Source organism: Agelaius tricolor, unplaced genomic scaffold (genome assembly GCF_023055355.1).
Source record: "Agelaius tricolor isolate 1412-34295 unplaced genomic scaffold, bAgeTri1.0.p SCAF_4, whole genome shotgun sequence".
Lineage (NCBI taxonomy): Eukaryota > Metazoa > Chordata > Aves > Passeriformes > Icteridae > Agelaius > Agelaius tricolor.
In genome coordinates this window covers 11,693,632-11,706,011 of record NW_027269264.1, presented here as the reverse complement: position 1 = coordinate 11,706,011, position 12,380 = coordinate 11,693,632, and the positions used below count along the sequence as shown (strand labels likewise).

At 44.7% G+C, this 12,380-nt stretch overlaps 2 protein-coding genes across 2 annotated transcripts in view; both read left to right on the top strand.

Annotated features, from left to right (window-relative positions):
• MCCC2 (methylcrotonyl-CoA carboxylase subunit 2) overlaps positions 1-3,721 on the top strand; it is a 37,323-nt gene extending 33,602 nt beyond the window's left edge. The window contains exon 17 of the mRNA XM_071424582.1: positions 3,288-3,721. Within this exon, the coding sequence (XP_071280683.1) occupies positions 3,288-3,405 (118 nt within the window). The 3' untranslated portion in view covers positions 3,406-3,721. The remainder of the gene's footprint in view (positions 1-3,287) is intronic.
• Positions 3,722-10,371: 6,650 nt separating this feature from the next.
• CARTPT (CART prepropeptide) lies at positions 10,372-12,130 on the top strand. Its single transcript, XM_071424581.1, has 3 exons — positions 10,372-10,555; positions 10,635-10,718; positions 11,109-12,130. Exons 1-3 carry the CDS (start codon positions 10,412-10,414, stop codon positions 11,214-11,216), a joined length of 336 nt encoding a protein of 111 aa, XP_071280682.1. The 5' UTR covers positions 10,372-10,411; the 3' UTR covers positions 11,217-12,130.
• Positions 12,131-12,380: the final 250 nt, after the last annotated feature.

Sequence of the window (12,380 nt, the reverse complement as noted above, 5' to 3'; positions counted from 1 at the left end):
TTCACTATTAAGGAGGATCTTCTCTATTCCTTTGTCAGATTAATCTGACTATATTCATCATAACTAAATCAAAATATAAATACAAGGTGAAGAAAAAAAAAAACACATGCATTAAACTTTGGTACGGCACACTCTATGGAGTTGAAAGTATAGAAAATACTGTCTTGGCCATTCTGTCATGCTAGATTGTATCAAGAGCTACAGCCATTGTCTTGAGAAAAATCAAGAAAATTCAAAGATCTCTAAAGTAATTTTCTGTACAGCCATGTTACACTTTTCCTCGGGCATTTTAAAGAAAAAAAATAGCTTCCAATTGCTTTTACTTTTGTATGGTAAGAAGCATTTCCTCTTGAGTTTTTTCAATTGAGTATTGCCCAAATAAGCCAAGTAAGCTCAAATAAGCCCAAATACTTTAACAAAATGAGTTACTAATTAAAATTTTGTTACTACTTAAAATTTAAAAATACAGTTAGGAAAGAAGTTACTCACAGGCATCAGACAGCAGGAGCTTAGACCATTTATCTGAGTTATGATACAGACAGCTTTTGTGTCATCTGAAACATAATTTGCTGTTAGTGCCACTTCCATGCAGGTACAAGTATGACTATTAGAATATTCCAGTGCTTGGGTTACTAGCCCAAGGGAGGTACTTACCTGAAATGAGAAGAAGTTAGATAGAGATACAATTTTCTTATATTTGTATTTTGGGTTTATAGCAGGGTTTTGGTTTTTTTTGCTGTGCCATAAGTTTTTCTCCTTTTTACATTTGAGGAAATTCTTTACTGTGGTAGTGAGGCACTGAACAGGCTGCCCAAAGGAGCAATCCTCTGCCCCTCTGCCTGGAACTGTTCAGTGCCAGGCTGGATGGAGCTCTGAACAGCCTGGTCTAGTGGGAGGTATCCTTGCCCATGGGGGGGGATTAGAAGTTGATCTTTAAGGTCCCTTCCAACCCAAACCGTTCTATGATTCTATCATTTTTCCAGAATTCGTTCTCTCATTATTGGGACCTGGCAGCCAGGTCAGTGAGTGCCACAACTACAGTAGTACTAGACTTCTTAAACCAAATTTGGTTTTCTCCCCCAAAAAAGAAAGAGCCTGATTTTGCCCAATTAGCAGCAAAGCCTTCCCTTCTCCAAAACCTTTCTTCTTCTATACTTCAGTTTTACTCTTGTGCCCCATTTAGTTTAAAAGTCTGCTGCCTGGGAAGCTGCACTGTGAAAAGATCTATAGTAGAGTATTCTTTCTGAGCTGGGCATCCTTTTTCTTGTCTAACTTTGAAAACATGCTCCTGGAGCTGAGCCTGAACCCTTGTTCCTGGTCTTGTTAAAGGTGTCTTCTACTGCAATTCCATTTTGTGCATCCTAGGATCAATACAATTTGTAAAATGAAAAGCATATATTGTCAGTCTCTTAGTATATTTATCTGATTTGATCAATACTACTTTCACAGCAAATGACAAAATAAAACAAATATGGAAAACACTCAGTCTGCTGCTGCCTTGAGTTTATGAGCATGTACTTATGTACAGTTTGCAGTCCTCCTGGGAGTGAGGTTGGCACATTTAGGATTGAAAGAAGAGTGCAAAATATCCTGTTTCCTGTCTAATAGGTTTTGCCAAAAATTATCTTCAAACAAAATAAAATTTGCAGATGGAACTTCAGTTAGAAGGGAAAGGCTGTGTGTCTTCTCTTGGTAGAGTCACTCTTGAACAGTCACCCTGTTCACAGCTGCTTTTTGTATTTTTAAATTTTCCACAAAGAATTAAGCATTAGCCAACACTGAAGTAAGTTCACAAAGAATGCAAAATAAGTCTCTCTAGGGAAAGATGGGATGGAGGAGGAGCATCCTTCTCTTAACCAAAGATGCATGTGCTCTGCAGATGCTGATTAAAGTATGTGTTTGTTTAAGTGAGACTGTGTTTCAATGAGCAGTGGTATCTTGTTTAAATATCTTGCTGAGGAAATAACAATATTTACAGTTTCATTTCAACATGGATTTTAATTTTGGTAGGATGGAGCTGTCACTGAGAATTGATAAGAGACTCTTTACAAGTGTTGGCGATTTTGGGCACCTGGGAATTTGACAACTGCTCATTTATAATTTAATTGCCTTCAGGCTTTGGTTAAGGAAGGTAGTATCTTCCAGTTGTTTAGAAATTAACTTAATGGTAAAATAAATGAAAGAAATTGTGTTGTGTCTTGCTGAGGTGGAGTTCATTTTGCCAGAGCAGCCCTCATAGTGCTGTGCTTTGCATTAGTAGCTGAAGGGTATTGGCAGCACAGCAGTGCCTTGGCTGAGCAGTGCTGGCACAGCACCAGCCTCTCTCTCCAACATTTTCCCCCCAACAGTATTCTGTGGTGGGCAAGATCCTGGGAGGGGACACAACTAGGCCTGCTGACACAAATAAACCAAAGGGATATTCCATAGCATATGACTTCAGCTCAGTTCCAAAAGCTAAGGAAAGGAAGAGGAAGATGGAACTTTGGTTATTTTACAGTGTTTGCTTTCCCAGGCAAATGCCATACTGAAGCCCTGCTTCCTGGGAAGTGACTGGACATCACTTGCTGATGGGAAGTAGAGAATAAAGTTGTTAACTTTTTTTTTTTTTCACATGGTGCACATGCAAACTTTCACTTATGCTTTAGTAAACTGTCTTATCTCAACTTATTGTTTTCCATCTTATTTTCTCTCCTCTGTCCAGCTGGGAAGGGGGAGAGATAGAGCCGGCCACATGGGCACCTGGAATCCAACAAAAGTCAACCCACCACAGAAATTCTGAAAATACTTGAAATTTCTTCTGGCTTTTTAATGATGAAAGCATAATGATTTGTATCATCCTCATCTGGCAGTTGAATTAACCTGAATAGTGTAAATAATGATGTGACATAATCCTTGAAGTGCAAGCATTCTTAATAGAATTAGATAGGTGATTGACAGATGGTCATTCTCCACATGAACATTAACAAGCACAGAGGGCTTTTTTTCCTGAAGGAGATGATTAAGTATGAAGAATCTATTTAAAATATGTAGGTCTGACATTCTTCACTTACCTAAAATGGAAACATTGTTCTAGAAGACAAATTCCATGGAGTAATACACACCAGTCTATTGCATTGATGAACAGTGAGAATTAACTCCATTGTTTTTAGTATAATTTAGCTCTTTACTCCTCTTTCTTTTTCTAAAGCATTTCAAATTTCATGGGTTTGAAAGAATACCAGTTGTATATGTTGATTTCCTTTAATTATTAAAAGTTTTTGTTTGTTATATTTTTGGCTTTTCTCTAGATTATGGGATGATGGAATTATTGATCCTGCTGACACAAGACTGGTTTTGGGCCTCAGTCTCAGCGCAGCACTAAATGCACCCACAAAGAAGACAGAATTTGGAGTTTTCAGAATGTAAACTTAAACATGTGATCATCAGAATTACCTCTGTGTATTTTATTTAGGGCTGGACAGCATACTGGCTACAATATTATGGTGATTAAAAATAAAGATTTGTAAAAGATGCTATTTTTAATGGAACTTTCATCATTATTTTCACTGACTGTAATTGTCACACAGTGCTTCAGTTTTTTGATAGTGATTTGAGATGAATCATTTAAGTACTTATATAACTGCATTGCATTAATAATTTGCAAGTTCTTGCATTGTACTTTATGTTACAAGAAACTATTGATACTCTCTCTTATATAAATAAATGTACGAAATAAGCTACATATTTGGTGCTTATCAGCTCTTGTGTTTCTTTTAATTCTCCTTTGTATGTCTCCTAAAAATGCAAAGTACTTTTGCAGTCCAACAAAGAAAAACCCACATTTGCTAATAAATAATTTTTGTGAAAGGGAAGTGCTGTAAGGGTAGCCAGGGATTTCAACACAGCATGAAATTTTAGATTTCATGCATTTGTTGTCATCTTGTTCTGTCTCTGGCTTTCATCCAAAAAGCATTGCTTTTCTGTGTGGTTCCCTGAAGTCAAAACAACTGTTGAACCTGATGGATGTATAATGTTTTCTGGAAGAGATGGGAGGTGTGTGCTGGTATCTATGAAATCAGCAGGTTGCTGAGAGCATGTGTGAGGACAGAGACTGGCTGCAAAAGTGTTTAAACATCTTGGCGTGTGGTCCTTCTGGTAATTTTGGTTTCACAAAGACAGAGTGTTCTCTCCACAAGGATCAATGCTTTGCTCAGAGAAGAAGCCTGAAATCCAATGACTTAAGGAGTTCTGCGATGCTGGAGTGCTTTCTGATTATTCTGATTTATTAAGGGTAGCTTGTTGGAGTGTAAAGTTTTCAAGAACTCACTGTCTGTCATTTAATTTGTTCTCTTCAGAAACATTGTGTGCCTTGAAGAAACTACATACTGTTCTAGCTGGGAGGTGATTTCAGTTTATCTAGCTTTGCTCTACAGGTGCCCAGATAGCCATTGCCAGAAATATCCTTAACTGAGAGTCAGGTGCAAGAAGAGCCAGTGTACACGAATAGATCCTCTCCTTGCTGGCCTGTGGGGAGAGGAAAGACTGCTAGGAGGAGTGATCACCCAGGGTAAGGTACTAGCTGTAATCTTCCTAGGCTTGTGTGGAAAGGAGTTCTCCTTGGATCCAGGAGGAGGATGGAAGGTCTGCTGTCTACCAGCCTTTCAAGTTGGGTCTCAGACAGATGCAAAAAAGAAAATGAAATAATTCCTTGGAATCAGGATCTTCAATGTAGGATACAGATAATGTAGACAGCCTAATGTATGTTTAGCTGTGTGGTCTCTGGCACACTTGCCAAAAATTGCACTAAAAGAGCAATTTTCCTTCTCTTTTTACCAAGATGAAATGTATCCAAAACCTGGTGTGTTCTGCACCACTAGAAAGATTACTTCTGTGGGTCTGCATTCTCATGCTTACTCTCTAGTATATTAAACAAATATTTAACAGAGAATAATAGTTTAAAGTACTGCCAACTAGGCACAGAGCTGTGCTTTTTTGCCACTTTTCTCACTACACACATTCGTGAACATGTCTGGCATAGATCCAAGATTTCTTGATCCTGAAAGCAAAGTGTAATTATTTATGGTTAGTAGGCTTCTGAAATGCATTTAAAAATACCCTACTTTTAAATACTGATTTATAAAATATATAAATATAAATATATTAAATATAAGCAAGGAGAAAAATAGTTCCATACCCTGAAATGCTGTTAGTGGCTTTCAATAAGAAGAAATGCACTGTATTTTCTCCTACTCCAGTTGAGTAATCAGTTCCGGCACTTGACTTTGTGTTCTTAATTATGAGGGTCACTTTTGCCTGTCACTTCCAAAGCCATGAGGACTACTGCCTGTTTGCCTGTTTCTGCTAATAAATCTGATCTCTTCTGAATAATAATTTTATTTTGAATGCAGTCTTTCAATTACACTGGTAATATAATCATGCCAAGTTGGAGACAGTAACAGATAATCCTGGAATACAGGAGACAGATATGTTTGGAAAGATGCTTCTGAGAATGGTAATTCCCTGTTGCTTGTTACATCTGAAAAGACAATTCTTTACACTTGTGAAAATTTCTTCCTCTGAATATGTATGCAAGTAAAGTCAAAACACATCTCTGATTAAATAGGAGTGTTCTGACTTAATAATACTTAGCTTTGGAAACATGTTAAGTAAATGAAATTAATCATCACAGGCTTAGCATCCTATCAGCATGATATGGTTAGCAATCACTACCAAGCAGGATCTTCAGTGCAGAACAGCAGTTCAGAGAGCCACTAGTGGTAATCACTCCTCCACTACACAGCTATTTTGGAAAAGCTTTTGCATGTTACCATGCTGCATTCTGTATGGGGCACTGCATGCAGTGCCCATCATGTGTGATGGGGTTCTGATTGCTGAGATGGTCTCTTGCTGCCCAGAGAATTGCTGAAAAACATTGTTTTTTGTGGAGTCAGCAGGAGCGAGGAGTTGGACCCCAAGCTTGTTCTACATTTGAAGATGTTGGTAGATCTATTCATGCTGTCTCAAAATAATCACTCAGAGCTCTCACATTTTGTCTGCCACCAGGACTCCCATGCTTTTGCAGTAGCAGCTCCTTTTTAGGTTTAACATGGATGCCATTACAACAGTAATTTTCAGTTTTCATTGGCACTGTGCTACCAGTAGGATCTCTTTTTTAGTGAAAGGAAATTTTAAAACTTAGATTAAAGGTAGCTGCCACTGTAAGGGCATAATATTCGTGATGACAGAGGCAATGTAAAAGCTGTGGGTGACTATTTCAAGACTTCTCCTTCTTGTCTCTGGTACATGTAACCTCTTCACTGTGGTATTGAAGCAGCTCACAACCACTAATCTGTTTCCTTACTAGAAAGGGTGGTACTTGGGATGACACTGATTTTTCAAATGGAGGTTGAGGAACAAGGGAAATAGCTGTGCTATATCAAACACACAAACTGTGGTGGACCAGAACATCACACCAGGTGCTCTAGACTTCTGGGGACCTTTGCTTCTATCTAGTCTTGCCTTGGGCATAGCTGTTCTGATCTATGTGCCTCCCTCCAGCCCTTGAGAAGAGGGGAGGCCAAGAGGTTTCCATTTCTCCATGATAGTTAGGCATGGTCTCTTTAAGAGGTTAACACTTAACTGCAAGGAGTTTAAAAGAGTCGATGCTGTGACTTTGAGGGTGTTTTCAAACATCCCTAGAGAAAGAAATGGGAAACCATGAAGGAGGTGGGCTAAGCTTCTTTTCATGTCCCTAGATACTGTTGCAGTAACCAAGGGTTTCCTTTTCAAATTACCTGGGCTGAGGTGGTGAATTCAGGATGGATATAAAAATGTACCCATTGCCATTTTCCTTTTTATTTTCATGGCAGATAGGAAGGTGCTGGGAACCTGGGAACTACAATTTGGTCTTCAATCAAAATTGGTGGCAGTTTGTTCAACAAACATCAAGGCAGAGCCTCTGGAACACAATCGTTACAAGCCTGCTTCCAGGGCTGAAATGAGATGTGGATAGTGTACAGCCTCTGTGATAGCTCTGCCTGCAGAAATGGAGAAGCCACTGGGGACCTGTTCCCCCTGCTCTTCCACCCATGTGGGGTTTGTTTATTGGGGAGCTTGTAGCTTCACTGTTTGTGTGGGCATTGGTATATGTACTGTTGTTCTGAGAACCCATCTTTTATTTAAGTGGCTTTTTTCCAATCTATTACTCATCAAGATGAATTGCTATCTCCTGCTGAAATAGATGTCTTTCAAGTGTGCCTCTGGACCCTTATTACTTCAACAGTAACTTTGATTTATCTTAGATTTTCCTCACTTTTCAAGGGTTCAGTAAAAAAAAGTCTTGATTCAGAAAACCAATGATGGTATATTATTTTTTAACTGTGGTTTATAAATTAAGGCAATTTAACAAGGCAGTTATAAAAGCCTGCTGCTTTCCTGCAAAGCCTTAAAGCATCCACTTAAAGCCAGATGTCCATTTTCATGTCTCTGATTCAGTAGAGCACTTGTTCAAATGCTTGACACTAATCTCTACGGTCTAATAGTCCTAAAATCTGTCCAACTCTATGTCTGTGCCAAGCCAAAACTAGAACACACATAAATGCCTTAGAACTGCTCCCCAGCATCAAGATAAACCTCCATTATTTTCCCACTTTTAGAAGTACACTTAATTAATTGATCATGATGGAAGAGTGTGATTATGAAAAGCATGTGTGACTTTCAAAATTATCCATTTGATGTACAGATGCATTAGCATCTGCACATTGGTAGTGTTCTGTTTGTACCTTGTGTGCAATAACATTTGCATGGAGAAAGTAAGCTTTGAGAAACTTGGATTAGTACTTTGGTACAACAGATCTGTCTATCCCCAAGGTCTGATTGCATTTCATGTGGATTACCCAGAGCTAAGCGCTTAGGTGCCACAGGCTCCCCTCCTTACATAGCCAGCTGTCTTATGACTGGTTACTGATGCTGTTGGAAAGTACCTGCCTTTTTGTGATTGTAAACAGTGATTTTCTGGTTTTGTATCTTGACCCCTTCCTCTGACACTCTGGTAGCCTCTGATGCTCTTCTTTAATATTCAGTTATCCTGCTGATGTTAATCCTGCTGATTTTTTGTCCCCTAGTGCTGGAGACAAAGTGTACAAAAATGGCTGAATGGGGAACAAGGGACAGTGATGTCTGCAGAGACAGTGTGATACAGACAGTAACAGGCATAGAAACTTGTGTAGTTCTGTGGGTGTCTGTAGCCAGCCAGACAAAATGACTTTTGGAAACAGAAATTTGTAATTGTCTCCACATTCAACAATAATTTCACTAGAGTAGCTAACATTAAATTCAGCTTTTTACTGGAAGTGTAAGTTGGAAAGAAAACAGTGATGTTTTCTGAGCATCTCTGGTGTGTTCAACACTGCATGAGTAATCCTCATACTATAAAATATGGTTTGAAATGTTGGTCAGGCTTCACAGATGCTGCCTTTAAAGTTGAATAGGCCATATATCTGCCTCTCTGTATGAAGTTTTGTATTTTTCATAGCCTGTGTTATTTCTCTGTTCTAAGAAACTTTGTTTTGGCATACCCATAATTTTCAGTATTGCATGTGGTTGTGGTTTTGCTCCAGCCTGGGAACAAAGCCTGGACTTTGCTATGAGTGGTTTACCACCAGCCTGACATCAGAAATCTTAACCTTCCCTGTGGCTAAATGAAGCTGGAGGATCCACGCAAACAGACGAGGATCTCTAATCTGACCAGCAATTACAAATGAGACCTTTGCTGGATGTGATGATCAATAGGAGTGCGTGGGAGGAGGTAACAGCAAGAGGTGAACACACAGTACTGGAGGCAAGCAACGTGATAGAGAGATCAGAACCTCAAACAAAATGCTGCTGTTGAAAATTACTTTTTGAACCACATTCCTTTTTTTCCCTTGAAAAATTCTCATCTGCCTGGAAAAATACATGCCTGGACCCATTTAACTTTTCTTTAAACAAACTTGTGTGGGTGCTCACATTGCATTGCCTTTTCAAGCAGTTCCTAACTCCACTTCCTAGCTTCCCTACAAATTACCAGCTGTTAAGAGTTTGTTAACAAGCTAGGAGAGTTTTGTTAACAAGGTTTTCCAGTTTCCTTCTTCTCCAAACGATCCTCCCTTCACCTAAGGAGACACAGCCCAGTTCCTGCTGCTGTTGACTTGCAGGCAGGAACGTCCCAGTAGCCCCTTCAGAACCATGACCTTGAAGTGAAACCTCTGCACAGGCAGACCCAGCTTGTTGCCTCCTTGTCCCAGCAACCAGATGGCCAAATGTCTCATGCCAGCAAACTGCTGCTTAGCAACCCTGTTTTACCCCAGCATTGGCCCAGAGGAGGCTGGAGAAAGGCTGAGCACTGACTGTCCTTCATCTTGCATGCTCTTCCTGGCATACCACTGCTTTTCTTAATGGGAAGAGCTACCCCTGCCACTGCCATGGCTGTGAGACCTGGGCAGGCATGACTTGCCAAGGATCTTTTTAGTGAGAATATTCATGGACACGAGGCCACTGGGCTGGTAGAACCAAACGTCAGTGGGAAGGTCTGAATGATATGTCTGATACTATGTCTCCTTTTGGCAACAGCACTTTTTCTTTCCCAAAACGGAGGTGGCCCCATTCCATACACAGGGCGTATAATGTTCCCCAAGAACCTGCTGAGTGGTATGATATTTTACATCAAGATCAAGCACCATTCACAGTTCTGCTTGATATATTAGCAGTTACTTTTATCCTAGGCATTTGATGCTGCTTCTTACCTTGCTCTCGGTGGCCCTGAGCCTCCCCACACTCTTGGTTCCCACCTGTCCTTATTCAAGTACTCACATCCTCATCAGCTTATTGCTCATCACCACTACCTACCACACACCACCACCACCACCCCTCCACTTCTTTAGGCTAATTCTCCCACATGGCTCTTCCTTCCTTCTAGCACATCGTGTTTTTCCTTAGCCCATGGGTACTTACCCTCCCTCCTGTCAGATCCCTGTGTTGACTTCCAAGTCTAGTCTCCCTAGTCTGCAAGCCCAACTTCCACTTTCATCTCTGTGTCCAACGTCCACCCTCTCCCTCAACCATCCCAGCCCCCAGGGGGGAGGCAATAGTTTCCCACTCTGCCCACAGCTCTCGACTGTGGACGAGCACAGGGAGCGCGGGCAGGGTGCGGCTGCGCCTTCCCCTCGGCCGCCCTCAGAGACGGATCCGCTGTTTGGCCCGAAGGCCGGGGACGGCCGGCGCTTTGGGGCGCCGACAGGGGCGCTCGGGCGGTGGGGGCGCGGAGCCGTGCCGTGCGGTGCGGTGCCGTGCGGTGCCGGCACTCGGGGCGCGGCGGCGGTGGGCGCTGACGCACGGCGGGGCGGGCGCGGCGCTATAAAGGCGGCGGCGGCTGCGGCGGCGGGGCGGCAGCACCATGGAGAGCTGCCGGGCGCTGGCGCTGTGCGCTGTGGCGGCCGCGCTGCTGCTGAGCGCCCGCGGGCACGGATCGACCCCGCCGCGCCGCGCCCGCGACCTGGGACCGCCCGGAGGCGGCGGCGCCTCCCGGGAGAAGGAGCTGGTGCGGCGGGGCCGGGAACGGGCGGGGGACGGCGGCGGGGCGGGCGCGGTCTGACGGCGGCTCTGTGGTCTCTCGGCAGATCGAGGCGCTGCAGGAGGTGCTGGAGAAGCTCAAGAGCAAGAGGGGACCGCACTACGAGAAGAAGTTCGGGCAGGTGCCCATGGTGGGTGTCCCGGCGGGACGGGTCGGGACGGGACCGGGAAGGGAATAAGAAGGAAGGGGAAGGGAGTAGAACAGAACGAGGCGGGACGGGACGGAATGGTAGAGGAACGGGAAGGGAGTAGAACAGAACGAGGCGGGACGGGACGGAATGGTAGAGGAACGGGAAGGGAAGGGAAGGGAAGGGAAGGGAAGGGAAGGGAAGGGAAGGGAAGGGAAGGGAAGGGAAGGGAAGGGAAGGGAAGGGAAGGGAAGGGATAGGACTTGGTCTAGACGGGACGGGACGACACGGGAGAGAATGGGACTAGGCTGGACGGCAAGGGACGTGACAGGACGGGACAGAACTGGGCGGCCGCTGGTGGCGGTCCCACTCACCGCCGGCCGCTGCCCGCAGTGTGACGCTGGGGAGCAGTGCGCCGTGAGGAAGGGGGCTCGCATCGGGAAGCTCTGCGACTGCCCCCGGGGGACGTCGTGTAATTCCTTCCTCCTCAAGTGCCTGTAAGCAGAGGCGTCCCGGGACAAGCCGCCGGGAGCGCAGGCACTGACGTCTGGCCGCCCCGACCTGCCGGCGACTTCCCGCAGCTCCTCCGCCCGAGAAAGGCGGCGAGAAGTCCCCGCGTCGCCCGTGTAACGCTGTCCGTGACATCCGACATCCGTGGAGCTGTTTTCTTTCTCTCCCCCGCCCCATCCCGTCCTCTCCCTCCCCTCCTCCCCCGCTTGTTTTTGTCCGTCCAGGAAAATCCCGGGCCGTGCCTTGGGAGTAGAGGTGCCGGTCCCGGGAGCTGCAGTGCCGTCCCAGTGCAGACCCGAGTAGTGCCAAGCCGTGCCGGGAAGCCGTACTGGCCCCGTGCCGTGCCCCGGGCTGTTCGGCTCCTTCCTCGGGCGGAAAACATCCACCCGCTGCCGGCTGGAGGAGCCGGGGCCAGAGGACTCCCCTGAGGTGGCTGGGGGCAGAGGGGGCAGGCGGGATGCGGGTGTGTCCAAAGTACCCTGGCCCCCTCTCTCTTGCCGCCCCGCGCAGAGGACCCAGTTCGGCACACGCCAGAGCCAGCAGCCTGCAGCCCTCGGTGGGGCTCACCCGCACCGCTGGCCTCAGGCCAAATCCAGCTGTGCTCACCCTGTGCTGTACAAAGTCCGGCATGAGAGAGACACTGATGGTGTGCGGGGGGTCTGGCACTAGTATGGCTGGGGTGGGGCTGGGGGGATATTGGCTGCTTTACCAGGGCCACCACGGAGAGAAAGCTGTCTGGATTCGTTGCAAACTACCTGGGGATATCCTACTCATGTTTCTACAATGAACTGATGTATATAAATATGTCTGTCCTCCACAGGTACACTGTGTATTTCAGCAAACCCATAACATGTTTTAATCCTTTGTTTGTCTCTAATAATAAAGTCAGTGTTCTGATGACAGTATTTTGGGTGTTTTAATTCACACATAGGAAATAAATCACATCCCTAGCACTCAGAGGAAGAGGCTGAGGGTGTCTCCAAAACTACTGCAAGCGTTACTGCATGCTTTAGCCTGACTATCAGCCAGGTCAGGACAGGACTAGAAACCAAGGTTCATGTGTTCTGGCACTGCTCAGCTGATGTCTGCTCCCTTGCCACAGGCACCCAGGGGTCCTGTGACAAATACAGAGGCCTCAGGTTTTTCTTTGGGAGA

Excerpts from the sequence above, each read along its gene's own strand:
- CARTPT (XM_071424581.1), top strand. The coding sequence starts at position 10,412 with ATGGAGAGCTGCCGGGCGCTGGCGCTGTGCGCTGTGGCGGCCGCGCTG. Across the intron at positions 10,556-10,634 it reads CCTCCCGGGAGAAGGAGCTG|ATCGAGGCGCTGCAGGAGGT; the intron begins GTGCGGCGGGGC and ends GTCTCTCGGCAG. Across the intron at positions 10,719-11,108 it reads AGTTCGGGCAGGTGCCCATG|TGTGACGCTGGGGAGCAGTG; the intron begins GTGGGTGTCCCG and ends CGCTGCCCGCAG.